This window comes from Coregonus clupeaformis, unplaced genomic scaffold (genome assembly GCF_020615455.1).
Source record: "Coregonus clupeaformis isolate EN_2021a unplaced genomic scaffold, ASM2061545v1 scaf3523, whole genome shotgun sequence".
Taxonomy (NCBI): Eukaryota; Metazoa; Chordata; class Actinopteri; order Salmoniformes; family Salmonidae; genus Coregonus; species Coregonus clupeaformis.
In genome coordinates, this window is record NW_025536977.1 from 12501 (window position 1) to 28562 (window position 16062).

At 50.5% G+C, this 16062-nt stretch overlaps 1 protein-coding gene across 1 annotated transcript in view; it reads right to left on the reverse strand.

The window, feature by feature from the left end:
* Window positions 1-16062, reverse strand: part of LOC123490157 (E3 ubiquitin-protein ligase RBBP6-like) — a gene marked incomplete at its 3' end in the record, with an annotated part of 28180 nt that overhangs the window by 5631 nt on the left and 6487 nt on the right. Inside the window, exon 3 of the mRNA XM_045220301.1 lies at window positions 12932-13079. Within this exon, the coding sequence (XP_045076236.1) occupies window positions 12932-13079 (148 nt within the window). The remainder of the gene's footprint in view (window positions 1-12931; window positions 13080-16062) is intronic.

Sequence of the window (16062 nt, forward strand, 5' to 3'; positions counted from 1 at the left end):
ACCGTTCCTGTATCGGAGCCCATGAATCGTATAGCATGGATTCGTTCTCTAATCAAACCGAATCATTTCAAACGACCGTTCCTGTATCGAAGCCCATGAATCTAGATCACCTCGTCAGACGAGAAACATGTTTTAGAACAAAATCACTCTATGAATGAATTGCGTTGTGTCGGGAAGGAAACAGTTCATCCACCATGCAGAGGTGATTTCAACAACAAATTACTTTAAAGAGAAGCCATATGGATATATACACTGGCTTCCTGTTCCATATGGATATATACACACTGGCTTCCTGTTCCATATGGATATATACACACTGGCTTCCTGTTCCATATGGATATATACACACACTGGCTTCCTGTTCCATATGGATATATACACACTGGCTTCCTGTTCCATATGGATATATACACACTGGCTTCCTGTTCCATATGGATATATACAGTGGCTTCCTGTTCCATATGGATATATACACACTGGCTTCCTGTTCCATATGGATATATACAGTGGCTTCCTGTTCCATATGGATATATACACACTGGCTTCCTGTTCCATATGGATATATACACACTGGCTTCCTGTTCCATATGGATATATACAGTGCCTTCAGGAAGTATTCAGACCCCTTGACTTATTCCACATTTTGTTATGTTACAGTCTGAATTCAAAATGGATTAAATTGATTAATCCATTTCTACACACAATACCCCATAATGACAAAGTGAAAACATGTTTATAGAAATGTTTGCAAATGTAAATACAGAAATCTAATTCACATAAGTATTTCATACCCGAGTCAATACTTGGCGGTGATTATAGTTTTGAGTCGTCTTGGGTATGGCTGTATCAGCTTTTGCACATTTGGATTTGGGGATTTACTCCCATTCTTTCTTGCAGATTTTCTCAAGCACTGTTAAGTTAGATGGGGAGCGGCGCTGAACAGCAATCTTCAAGTCTTTCAACAGATTTTCAATGGGATTCAAGTCTGGGCTCTGAAAAACTCCCCAGTCCTTAATGATTACATGCATACCCATAACATGATGCAGCCACCACTATGCTTGAAAATATGGAGAGTGGAACTCAGTAATGTGTTGTATTAGATTTGCCCCAAACATAACACTTTGTATTCAGGACAAAAAAGTTAATTGCTTTGCCAATTTTTTTTGCAGTATTACTTTAGTGCCTTGTTGCAAACAAGATGCATGTTTTGGAATATTTGTATTCTGTACAGGCTTCCTTCTTTTCACTCTGTCATTTAGGTTAGTATTGTGGAGTAACTACAATGTTGTTGATCCATCCTCAGTTTTCTCCCATCACAGCCATTAAACTCTGTAACTGTTTTAATGTCACCATTGGCTTCATGGTGAAATCCCTGAGCGGTTTCCTTCCTCTCCGGCAACTGAGTTAGGAAGAACGCCTGTATCTTTGTAGTGACTGGGTGTATTGATACACCATCTAAAGTGTAATTAATAACTTCACCATGCTCAAAGGGATGTTTAATGTCTGCTTTTTTCATGTTTACCCATTTACCAAATAGGTGCCCTTCTTTGCGAGGCATTGGAAAACCTCCCTGGTCTTTGAGGATGAATCTGTGTTTGAAATTCACTGCTCGACTGAGGGACCTTACAGATAATTGTATGTGTGGGGTACAGAGACGAGGTAGTCATTCAAAAATCATGTTAAATACTACTATTGCACACAGTGAGAGTCCATGCAACTTACGTGACACATTTCTATTCCTGAACTTATTTAGGCTTGCCAGGGGTTGAATACTTATTGACTCATGACATTTCAGCATAACATTTTTAATTAATGAGTAAAAATTCCCCCAAAAACATAATTCCACTTTGACATTATTGGGGTATTGTGTGTAGGCCAGTGACACAAACATCTCAACTTTAATCAATTTTAAATTCAGGCTGTAACACAAAATGTGGAAAAAAAAGTCTAGGGGTGTGAATACTGAACTGGCCACAGGTGGACGGACGCCAATCATGTTGTAGTAACATCTCAAGGATGATCAAAAGATGAACTAAAAGACGGGGGTTGGTTTAGATTGTTGACAACATGGAAACTAAAGCTCCACTTACGATTCCCCGGTAGCCATCTTGCCAGTCAGAATCGACAACAACTCCCGGACTTCTACCCCATTGAAGCATGAAGCATGCACATAGTTTGTGTGACATTGTCAGCTAACCCATCTATAGCAACGGGGTTGTGAATACTTGCTTCAATGAGATCTGTATTTCATTTTTCAATACATTTCTAAACATGTTTTCACTTTGTCATTTTTGGGGGTATTGTTTGTAGACGGGTGAGACATGATATTTGACCCATTTAGAATTCAGGCTGTAACAACAAAATGTGGAATAAGTCAACATTTTACATTTTTTAGTCATTTAGCAGACGCTCTTATCCAGAGCGACTTGCAAATTGGTCAAGGGGTCTGAATACTTCCTGAAGGCACTGTATCTGGAGAAGGGTATAAAACATGTCTAAGAGTGTTGAAAGTTAACCAAGAGCACAGTGGTCTCCCATCGTTGGGATAATGGAAAAAGATACGGAACTACCCAGAATGCCTAGAGCTGGCCGTCCGATCAAAGGGTGAGGGAGGTGACCAAGAACCCAATGACCACTGAGAGAACTACAGAGTTCTTTGGCTGAGACGGGAGAACACTGCCAGAAGGACAACAGTCTCTACAGCACTTCCCCAATATGGGCATTATGGGGGCGAACGGCCAGACAGCACTTCCCCAATATGGGCATTATGGGGCGAACGGCCAGACAGCACTTCCCCAATATGGGCATTATGGGGCGAACGGCCAGACAGCACTTCCCCAATATGGGCATTATGGGGGCGGACGGCCAGACAGCACTTCCCCAATATGGGCATTATGGGGGCGAACGGCCATACAGCACTTCCCCAATATGGGCATTATGGGGCGAACGGCCAGACAGCACTTCCCCAATATGGGCATTATGGGGTCGAACGGCCAGACAGCACTTCCCCAATATGGGCATTATGGGGGTCGAACGGCCAGACAGCACTTCCCCAATATGGGCATTATGGGGTCGAACGGCCAGACAGCACTTCCCCAATATGGGCATTATGGGGTCGAACGGCCAGACAGCACTTCCCCAATATGGGCATTATGGGGGTCGAACGGCCAGACAGCACTTCCCCAATATGGGCATTATGGGGTCGAACGCCAGACAGCACTTCCCCAATATGGGCATTATGGGGTCGAACGGCCAGACAGCACTTCCCCAATATGGGCATTATGGGGTCGAACGGCCATACAGCACTTCCCCAATATGGGCATTATGGGGTCGAACGGCCAGACAGCACTTCCCCAATATGGGCATTATGGGGTCGAACGGCCAGACAGCACTTCCCCAATATGGGCATTATGGGGTCGAACGGCCAGACAGCACTTCCCCAATATGGGCATTATGGGGTCGAACGGCCAGACAGCACTTCCCCAATATGGGCATTATGGGGTCGAACGGCCAGACAGCACTTCCCCAATATGGGCATTATGGGGTCGAACGGCCAGACAGCACTTCCCCAATATGGGCATTATGGGGTCGAACGGCCAGACAGCACTTCCCCAATATGGGCATTATGGGGTCGAACGGCCAGACAGCACTTCCCCAATATGGGCATTATGGGGGTCGAACGGCCAGACAGCACTTCCCCAATATGGGCATTATGGGGTCGAACGGCCAGACAGCACTTCCCCAATATGGGCATTATGGGGTCGAACGGCCAGACAGCACTTCCCCAATATGGGCATTATGGGGTCGAACGGCCAGACAGCACTTCCCCAATATGGGCATTATGGGGGTCGAACGGCCAGACAGCACTTCCCCAATATGGGCATTATGGGGTCGAACGGCCAGACAGCACTTCCCCAATATGGGCATTATGGGGTCGAACGGCCAGACAGCACTTCCCCAATATGGGCATTATGGGGTCGAACGGCCAGACAGCACTTCCCCAATATGGGCATTATGGGGTCGAACGGCCAGACAGCACTTCCCCAATATGGGCATTATGGGGTCGAACGGCCAGACAGCACTTCCCCAATATGGGCATTATGGGGTCGAACGGCCAGACAGCACTTCCCCAATATGGGCATTATGGGGGTCGAACGGCCAGACAGCACTTCCCCAATATGGGCATTATGGGGTCGAACGGCCATACAGCACTTCCCCAATATGGGCATTATGGGGTCGAACGGCCAGACAGCACTTCCCCAATATGGGCATTATGGGGGTCGAACGGCCAGACAGCACTTCCCCAATATGGGCATTATGGGGGCGAACGGCCAGACAGCACTTCCCCAATATGGGCATTATGGGGTCGAACGGCCAGACAGCACTTCCCCAATATGGGCATTATGGGGTCGAACGGCCAGACAGCACTTCCCCAATATGGGCATTATGGGGGTCGAACGGCCAGACAGCACTTCCCCAATATGGGCATTATGGGGTCGAACGGCCAGACAGCACTTCCCCAATATGGGCATTATGGGTCGAACGGCCAGACAGCACTTCCCCAATATGGGCATTATGGGGTCGAACGGCCAGACAGCACTTCCCCAATATGGGCATTATGGGTCGAACGGCCAGACAGCACTTCCCCAATATGGGCATTATGGGGTCGAACGGCCAGACAGCACTTCCCCAATATGGGCATTATGGGGTCGAACGGCCAGACAGCACTTCCCCAATATGGGCATTATGGGGGTCGAACGGCCAGACAGCACTTCCCCAATATGGGCATTATGGGGGTCGAACGGCCATACAGCACTTCCCCAATATGGGCATTATGGGGTCGAACGGCCAGACAGCACTTCCCCAATATGGGCATTATGGGGGCGAACGGCCAGACAGCACTTCCCCAATATGGGCATTATGGGGTCGAACGGCCAGACAGCACTTCCCCAATATGGGCATTATGGGGTCGAACGGCCAGACAGCACTTCCCCAATATGGGCATTATGGGGTCGAACGGCCAGACAGCACTTCCCCAATATGGGCATTATGGGGTCGAACGGCCAGACAGCACTTCCCCAATATGGGCATTATGGGGTCGAACGGCCAGACAGCACTTCCCCAATATGGGCATTATGGGGTCGAACGGCCAGACAGCACTTCCCCAATATGGGCATTATGGGGTCGAACGGCCAGACAGCACTTCCCCAATATGGGCATTATGGGGTCGAACGGCCAGACAGCACTTCCCCAATATGGGCATTATGGGGTCGAACGGCCAGACAGCACTTCCCCAATATGGGCATTATGGGGTCGAACGGCCAGACAGCACTTCCCCAATATGGGCATTATGGGGTCGAACGGCCAGACAGCACTTCCCCAATATGGGCATTATGGGGTCGAACGGCCAGACAGCACTTCCCCAATATGGGCATTATGGGGTCGAACGGCCAGACAGCACTTCCCCAATATGGGCATTATGGGGTCGAACGGCCAGACAGCACTTCCCCAATATGGGCATTATGGGGTCGAACGGCCAGACAGCACTTCCCCAATATGGGCATTATGGGGTCGAACGGCCAGACAGCACTTCCCCAATATGGGCATTATGGGGGTCGAACGGCCAGACAGCACTTCCCCAATATGGGCATTATGGGGTCGAACGGCCAGACAGCACTTCCCCAATATGGGCATTATGGGGTCGAACGGCCAGACAGCACTTCCCCAATATGGGCATTATGGGGTCGAACGGCCAGACAGCACTTCCCCAATATGGGCATTATGGGGTCGAACGGCCAGACAGCACTTCCCCAATATGGGCATTATGGGGTCGAACGGCCAGACAGCACTTCCCCAATATGGGCATTATGGGGTCGAACGGCCAGACAGCACTTCCCCAATATGGGCATTATGGGGTCGAACGGCCAGACAGCACTTCCCCAATATGGGCATTATGGGGGTCGAACGGCCAGACAGCACTTCCCCAATATGGGCATTATGGGGTCGAACGGCCAGACAGCACTTCCCCAATATGGGCATTATGGGGTCGAACGGCCAGACAGCACTTCCCCAATATGGGCATTATGGGGTCGAACGGCCAGACAGCACTTCCCCAATATGGGCATTATGGGGTCGAACGGCCAGACAGCACTTCCCCAATATGGGCATTATGGGGGTCGAACGGCCAGACAGCACTTCCCCAATATGGGCATTATGGGGTCGAACGGCCAGACAGCACTTCCCCAATATGGGCATTATGGGGTCGAACGGCCATACAGCACTTCCCCAATATGGGCATTATGGGGTCGAACGGCCAGACAGCACTTCCCCAATATGGGCATTATGGGGTCGAACGGCCAGACAGCACTTCCCCAATATGGGCATTATGGGGGTCGAACGGCCAGACAGCACTTCCCCAATATGGGCATTATGGGGCGAACGGCCAGACAGCACTTCCCCAATATGGGCATTATGGGGTCGAACGGCCAGACAGCACTTCCCCAATATGGGCATTATGGGGTCGAACGGCCATACAGCACTTCCCCAATATGGGCATTATGGGGCGAACGGCCATACAGCACTTCCCCAATATGGGCATTATGGGGTCGAACGGCCAGACAGCACTTCCCCAATATGGGCATTATGGGGCGAACGGCCATACAGCACTTCCCCAATATGGGCATTATGGGGTCGAACGGCCAGACAGCACTTCCCCAATATGGGCATTATGGGGTCGAACGGCCAGACAGCACTTCCCCAATATGGGCATTATGGGGTCGAACGGCCAGACAGCACTTCCCCAATATGGGCATTATGGGGTCGAACGGCCAGACAGCACTTCCCCAATATGGGCATTATGGGGTCGAACGGCCAGACAGCACTTCCCCAATATGGGCATTATGGGGTCGAACGGCCATACAGCACTTCCCCAATATGGGCATTATGGGGTCGAACGGCCAGACAGCACTTCCCCAATATGGGCATTATGGGGTCGAACGGCCAGACAGCACTTCCCCAATATGGGCATTATGGGGCGAACGGCCAGACAGCACTTCCCCAATATGGGCATTATGGGGTCGAACGGCCAGACAGCACTTCCCCAATATGGGCATTATGGGGTCGAACGGCCAGACAGCACTTCCCCAATATGGGCATTATGGGGCGAACGGCCAGACAGCACTTCCCCAATATGGGCATTATGGGGTCGAACGGCCAGACAGCACTTCCCCAATATGGGCATTATGGGGTCGAACGGCCAGACAGCACTTCCCCAATATGGGCATTATGGGGGTCGAACGGCCATACAGCACTTCCCCAATATGGGCATTATGGGGTCGAACGGCCAGACAGCACTTCCCCAATATGGGCATTATGGGGTCGAACGGCCAGACAGCACTTCCCCAATATGGGCATTATGGGGTCGAACGGCCAGACAGCACTTCCCCAATATGGGCATTATGGGGCGAACGGCCAGACAGCACTTCCCCAATATGGGCATTATGGGGTCGAACGGCCAGACAGCACTTCCCCAATATGGGCATTATGGGGTCGAACGGCCATACAGCACTTCCCCAATATGGGCATTATGGGGTTGAACGGCCATACAGCACTTCCCCAATATGGGCATTATGGGGTCGAACGGCCATACAGCACTTCCCCAATATGGGCATTATGGGGTCGAACGGCCAGACAGCACTTCCCCAATATGGGCATTATGGGGTCGAACGGCCAGACAGCACTTCCCCAATATGGGCATTATGGGGTCGAACGGCCATACAGCACTTCCCCAATATGGGCATTATGGGGTCGAACGGCCAGACAGCACTTCCCCAATATGGGCATTATGGGGGCGAACGGCCATACAGCACTTCCCCAATATGGGCATTATGGGGTCGAACGGCCAGACAGCACTTCCCCAATATGGGCATTATGGGGTCGAACGGCCAGACAGCACTTCCCCAATATGGGCATTATGGGGTCGAAACGGCCAGACAGCACTTCCCCAATATGGGCATTATGGGGCGAACGGCCAGACAGCACTTCCCCAATATGGGCATTATGGGGTCGAACGGCCAGACAGCACTTCCCCAATATGGGCATTATGGGGTCGAACGGCCATACAGCACTTCCCCAATATGGGCATTATGGGGGCGAACGGCCATACAGCACTTCCCCAATATGGGCATTATGGGGTCGAAACGGCCAGACAGCACTTCCCCAATATGGGCATTATGGGGTCGAACGGCCAGACAGCACTTCCCCAATATGGGCATTATGGGGTCGAACGGCCAGACAGCACTTCCCCAATATGGGCATTATGGGGTCGAACGGCCAGACAGCACTTCCCCAATATGGGCATTATGGGGTCGAACGGCCAGACAGCACTTCCCCAATATGGGCATTATGGGGTCGAACGGCCAGACAGCACTTCCCCAATATGGGCATTATGGGGGTCGAACGGCCAGACAGCACTTCCCCAATATGGGCATTATGGGGCGAACGGCCAGACAGCACTTCCCCAATATGGGCATTATGGGGTCGAACGGCCAGACAGCACTTCCCCAATATGGGCATTATGGGGTCGAACGGCCAGACAGCACTTCCCCAATATGGGCATTATGGGGGCGAACGGCCAGACAGCACTTCCCCAATATGGGCATTATGGGGTCGAACGGCCAGACAGCACTTCCCCAATATGGGCATTATGGGGTCGAACGGCCAGACAGCACTTCCCCAATATGGGCATTATGGGGTCGAACGGCCATACAGCACTTCCCCAATATGGGCATTATGGGGTCGAACGGCCAGACAGCACTTCCCCAATATGGGCATTATGGGGTCGAACGGCCAGACAGCACTTCCCCAATATGGGCATTATGGGGTCGAACGGCCAGACAGCACTTCCCCAATATGGGCATTATGGGGCGAACGGCCATACAGCACTTCCCCAATATGGGCATTATGGGGTCGAACGGCCAGACAGCACTTCCCCAATATGGGCATTATGGGGTCGAACGGCCATACAGCACTTCCCCAATATGGGCATTATGGGGTCGAACGGCCATACAGCACTTCCCCAATATGGGCATTATGGGGTCGAACGGCCATACAGCACTTCCCCAATATGGGCATTATGGGGTCGAACGGCCAGACAGCACTTCCCCAATATGGGCATTATGGGGTCGAACGGCCAGACAGCACTTCCCCAATATGGGCATTATGGGGGCGAACGGCCATACAGCACTTCCCCAATATGGGCATTATGGGGTCGAACGGCCAGACAGCACTTCCCCAATATGGGCATTATGGGGATGAACGGCCATACAGCACTTCCCCAATATGGGCATTATGGGGGTCGAACGGCCAGACAGCACTTCCCCAATATGGGCATTATGGGGTCGAACGGCCAGACAGCACTTCCCCAATATGGGCATTATGGGGGTCGAACGGCCATACAGCACTTCCCCAATATGGGCATTATGGGGGCGACGGCCAGACAGCACTTCCCCAATATGGGCATTATGGGGGTCGAACGGCCAGACAGCACTTCCCCAATATGGGCATTATGGGGTCGAACGGCCATACAGCACTTCCCCAATATGGGCATTATGGGGGCGAACGGCCATACAGCACTTCCCCAATATGGGCATTATGGGGTCGAACGGCCAGACAGCACTTCCCCAATATGGGCATTATGGGGTCGAACGGCCAGACAGCACTTCCCCAATATGGGCATTATGGGGTCGAACGGCCAGACAGCACTTCCCCAATATGGGCATTATGGGGGTCGAACGGCCATACAGCACTTCCCCAATATGGGCATTATGGGGGCGAACGGCCATACAGCACTTCCCCAATATGGGCATTATGGGGTCGAACGGCCAGACAGCACTTCCCCAATATGGGCATTATGGGGGTCGAACGCCAGACAGCACTTCCCCAATATGGGCATTATGGGGTCGAACGGCCATACAGCACTTCCCCAATATGGGCATTATGGGGGCTGACGGCCATACAGCACTTCCCCAATATGGGCATTATGGGGTCGAACGGCCAGACAGCACTTCCCCAATATGGGCATTATGGGGTCGAACGGCCAGACAGCACTTCCCCAATATGGGCATTATGGGGGTCGAACGGCCAGACAGCACTTCCCCAATATGGGCATTATGGGGTCGAACGGCCAGACAGCACTTCCCCAATATGGGCATTATGGGGTCGAACGGCCAGACAGCACTTCCCCAATATGGGCATTATGGGGTCGAACGGCCAGACAGCACTTCCCCAATATGGGCATTATGGGGTCGAACGGCCAGACGGCACTTCCCCAATATGGGCATTATGGGGTCGAACGGCCAGACGGCACTTCCCCAATATGGGCATTATGGGGGCGAACGGCCAGACAGCACTTCCCCAATATGGGCATTATGGGGTCGAACGGCCAGACAGCACTTCCCCAATATGGGCATTATGGGGTCGAACGGCCAGACAGCACTTCCCCAATATGGGCATTATGGGGTCGAACGGCCAGACAGCACTTCCCCAATATGGGCATTATGGGGTCGAACGGCCAGACGGGACTCCACTCCTGAGAAAAAGGCACGACACGCCTGGAGTTGGGAAAGACTCAGATCATAAAAAGGCAAAAGATTCCGTGGTCCTGATGAGACAGAAATCAGAAACTCTTTGGCCTGAAATGCAAAGCGCCATGTCTGGAGAAAACCAGGCGGTGCTCATCACCCGTCTAACACCATTCCCTACCGTGAAGCACGGCGGTGGCAGCATCATGCTATGGGGATGCTTTTCAGCGGCGGGGAGACTGGTAAGAACGGAGAGAGCAACGAATGGGGCCCAGATACAGGCAAATCCTTGAGGAGATCCTGCTTCAGAGTGCAAACGACCTTAGAATATTTACGTTCCAACAGGACAATGACCCCCAAGCATACAGCCAAAGCAATGGTTTCAGAAAAAGAATGTGAAAAGACCTTGAGGCCCAGCCAAAGCCCTGACTTCAATCCCATTGAAAATCTGTTGAAAGACTTGAAGATTGCTGTTCAGCGCCACTCCCCATCTAACTTAACAGAGCTTGAAAAAAAAATTTACAAGGAAGAAAATCCCCAAATCCAGATGTGCAAAGCTGATCCAGACATACCCAATACGACTCAAAGCTGTAATCGCCGACAAAGGCGCTTCTACAAAGTATTAACTCAGGGGTGTGAAAACTCATGTAAATTAAATATTTCAGCATTTGCAAACATAAAAAAAAAAAACGTGTTTTCACTTTGTAGATGGGTGAGAAAAACATATATTCAATTCAGGCTGTAACACAACAAAATGTGGAATAAGTCAAGGGGTCTGAATACTTTCTGAAGGCACTGTAAAATATAATTCCGTATCCCCCCCAACACAGTTTAATATCTAATGATTAGTGTCCATGTAAAACGTAGTCACTGTTCGATCATACACAGGTCTGTACAACAGATGTATCAACTAACAATCCCAGGCTGATGTCAATATGAAAAACACAGTGCACCGACCACCATTTTAAAACCACAGATGGGTGAAAGTCAATGAAACCCCGTTGGTTTTTGGAAACAACCAGAAGCCGACTGCAACTTTGGTGTAACACAAAAGGGGATGTGTGGAACCTAGTCCTCAGCCTGATGTGGGCCCCCACACCGACTGGTAAGAGACTCCAGGAGGGCGGTGCCTGAAGTGGGCCCCCACACCAACTGGTAAGAGACTCCAGGAGGGCGGTGCCTGAAGTGGGGCCCCCACACCGACTGGTAAGAGACTCCAGGAGGGCGGTGGCTGAAGTGGGGCCCCCACACCGACTGGTAAGAGACTCCAGGAGGGCGGTGCCTGAAGTGGGCCCCCACACCAACTGGTAAGAGACTCCAGGAGGGCGGTGCCTGAAGTGGGGCCCCCACACCGACTGGTAAGAGACTCCAGGAGGGCGGTGCCTGAAGTGGGCCCCCACACCGACTGGTAAGAGACTCCAGGAGGGCGGTGCCTGAAGTGGGGCCCCCCACACCGACTGGTAAGAGACTCCAGGAGGGCGGTGCGGTGCCTGAAGTGGGGCCCCCACACCGACTGGTAAGAGACTCCAGGAGGGCGGTGGCTGAAGTGGGGCCCCCACACCGACTGGTAAGAGACTCCAGGAGGGCGGTGCCTGAAGTGGGGCCCCCACACCGACTGGTAAGAGACTCCAGGAGGGCGGTGCCTGAAGTGGGGGCCCCCACACCGACTGGTAAGAGACTCCAGGAGGGCGGTGCCTGAAGTGGGGCCCCCACACCGACTGGTAAGAGACTCCAGGAGGCGGTGCCTGAAGTGGGGCCCCCCACACCGACTGGTAAGAGACTCCAGGAGGGCGGTGCCTGAAGTGGGGGCCCCCACACCGACTGGTAAGAGACTCCAGGAGGGCGGTGCCTGAAGTGGGGCCCCCACACCGACTGGTAAGAGACTCCAGGAGGGCGGGCCCCCACACTGACTGGTAAGAGACTCCAGGAGGGCGGTGCCTGAAGTGGGGCCCCCACACCAACTGGTAAGAGACTCCAGGAGGGTGGTGCCTGAAGTGGGGCCCCCACACCGACTGGTAAGAGACTCCAGGAGGGCGGGCCCCCACACCGACTGGTAAGAGACTCCAGGAGGGCGGTGCCTGAAGTGGGGCCCCCACACCGACTGGTAAGAGACTCCAGGAGGGCGGTGCTAGCAAGGCAGAGGTCCTGGGGTCGGAGCCTCGGTGTGAGCCCAATCAGGAGGACGTGGTACTCTGAGCAAGCAGCGTGACATCCTTTACATCAGCGTATACTTTAAAAAAAACACGACAACACTAGAATGGTATGACAAGACATTTAGCACACGTGCGGCGGTGTGTGTGTGTGTGTGTGTGTGTGTGTGTGTGTGTGAGGTGGGGTTGTTTGTTACATACTGCTTTGGAGGGTCCGACGGGGTAGTGGTGGTGGTCTGAAGAATGATCTGCTTTGGAGGGTCCGACGGGGTAGTGGTGGTGGTGGTCTGAAGAATGATCTGCTTTGGAGGGTCCGACGGGGTAGTGATTGTGGTCTGAAGAATGCTCACTGGAACAGAGAGACACAGGAGAGAGACAGAGGGTTAAATTAATGTTTGTCATTCAGACGCTCTTCTCCAGACGTTAACTTCCGAGTTAACTAGTCAGTCTAGAAAAAGACAGGATTCAGAACTTGTTTGAGCCCGAAATCCCAAAATGACACGTCTCAAACTGTTAGGCCTTGTGTCTGTTAGAAATGACACGTCTGAAACTGGCCAAAAAGCTCAATTTTAGTCTCATCTGACCAGAGTACCTTCTTCCATATGTTTGGGGAGTCTCCCACATCCCTTTTGGCGAACACCAAACGTGTTTGCTTAATTTTTTTCTTTAAGCAATGGCTTTTTTTTTCTGGCCACTCTTCCGTAAAGCCCAGCTCTGTGGAGTGTACGGCTTAAAGTGGTCCTATGGACAGATACTCCAATCTCCGCTGTGGAGCTTTGCAGCTCCTTCAGGGTTATCTTTGGTCTCTTTGTTGCCTATCTGTTGAATGCCCTCCTTGCCTGGTCTGTGAGTTTTGGTGGGCGGCCCCTCTCTTGGCCATATTCTGGTCTGTTAGAAATGACACATCTGAAACACAGAGTTAAGACCTTATATGACCTAGTAATCTCAGGTAGAGTCATATTCTGTCTACTTTTGCCCTGAAATGTCAGTGGATCTGTCTGTCTGTATCCAAGGGCCTTAGATGGGTGATCTGTTTGTTGGTGAGAGTAAAATAAAAAATAAAAATAAAATGCTAAGCAGTTATGATAAATAGGCAAATAAAAGTGATATGAAGCATTGCACCACATATCCTGCCACTAGAGTATTCGTTTCCACAGACCAGACCTGCCACCGCAGCACGGCTTCCTCAGACCAGACCCGCCACCGCAGCACGGCTTCCTCAGACCAGACCCGCCACCGCAGCTCCACAGCCCCTTGCAGCTGGTGTCACGGCAGAGCAGAGCAGAGCGGGGGGGGGGGGGCTGAGAGCAGAGCTGCAGTCCAACAGAACTTCGAACGCCCAACTGACAGTTCTCAGTTCTCAGGTCATACAAACCATCCAGATCTCCTCACTTTGGAAACTATTCTAAATAATCTAAAATTGCCCCCGACTCACCGCTTCCTCCATCACTTGATGCCACATCAGGAAGTGCCATTAGAAAATGTCACAATGTTAACTGATATACTTTGAACAAAATATACAGGCCTACTGTACGTTTAAAAAAACAACAACAACAAAAAAAATGGTTTTAAGTGAGAAGTAGGCATTGGTCTGAAGCCGAAAAAAGGAAAATTCTCACGAGCGCCACAATGTCTACTCCACCCATGCTCCACCAAGGTTTTCAAAACACACAGCGTTGACCTACTACAGTAGCTATGTTGGTCTATTGTACTTCCAACAATGTGTCTGCAGGTTGCTTAGGATTCAAACCTTCTCAAAAACAGCCTAATTCATACTCTTAAGAGGAGTATACATTATATTACATAATAATGTGATTTGTACCGCATACAAGTTTAAAGTATTGCAATCTTTAAACCCAACACTAATCCTCATTCAAATGTGTTGGGTCATTGTCCTGTTGAAAACAAAATGATAGTCCCACTAAGCCCAAACCAGATGTGATGGCGTATCGCTGCAGAATGCTGTGGTAGCCATGCTGGTTAAGTGTGCCTTGAATTCTAAATAAAACACTGACAGTGTCACCAGCAAAGCAACCCCCACACCATCACACCTCCATGCTCCGCGGTGGAAACCACACATGCAGAGATCATCCGTTCACCTACTCTGCATCTCACAAAGACACGGCGGTTGGAACAAAAACTCTCAAATTTGGACTCCAGACCAAAAGGACACATTTCCACCGGTCTAATGTCCATTGCTCGTGTTTCTTGGCCCAATCCACTCTCTTCTTCTTATTGGTGTCCTTTAGTAGTGGTTTCTTTGCAGCAATTCGACCATGAAGGCCTGATTCACACAGTCCCCGCTGAACAGTTGATGTTGAGATGTGTCTGTTACTTGAACTCTGAAGCATTTATTTGGGCTGCAATTTCTGAGGCTGGTAACTCTAATGAACTTATCCTCTGCAGCAGAGGTAACTCTGGGTCTTCCATTCCTGTGGCGGTCCTCATGAGAGCCAGTTTCATCATAGCGCTTGATGATTTTTGTGACTGAACTTGAAGAAACTTTCAAAGTTTTTGAAATGTTCCGTATTGACTAACCTTCATGTCTTAAAGTAATGATGGACTGTCGTTTCTCTTTGCTTATTTGAGCTGTTCTTGACATAATATGAACTTCCAGAGATTAGAGACTGGGACGGAGGTTCACCTTCCAGCAGGAACATGACCCTAAGCATACTGCTAAAGCAACACTTGAGTGGTTTAAGGGGAAACATTTAAATGTCTTGGAATGGCCTAGTCAAATTTGCACACTGTATATTATATGTATTTCTGTTGTATTTTTGACTTTGTTTTGTTTTACCCCATATGTAACTCTGTGTTGTTGTTTTTAATCGCACTGCTTTGCTTTATCTTGGCCAGGTCGCAGTTGTAAATGAGAACTTGTTCTCAACTGGTTTACCTGGTTAAATAAAGGTGAAATAAAATAAATAAAATAAAAAGCCCAGACCTCAATCCAATTGAGAATCTGTGGTATGACTTAAAAGATTGCTGTCCACCAGCGGAACCCATCCAACTTGAAGGAGCTGGAGCAGTTTTGCCTTGAAGAATGGGCAAAAATTCCAGTGGCTAGATGTGCCAAGCTTATAGAGACATACCAAGAGACTTGCAGCTGTAATTGCTGCAAAAGGTGGCTCTACAAAGTATTGACTTTGGGGGGGGGGGGGTGAATAGTTATGCACGCTCAAGTTCTGTTTTTTTTGTCTTATTTCTTGTTAGTTTCACATTAAAAAATATTTTGCATCTTCAAAGTGGTAGGCATGTTATGTAAATCAAATGATACAACCCCCCCCAAAAAAATCCCTTTTAATTCCAGGTTGTAAGGCAACAAATTAGGA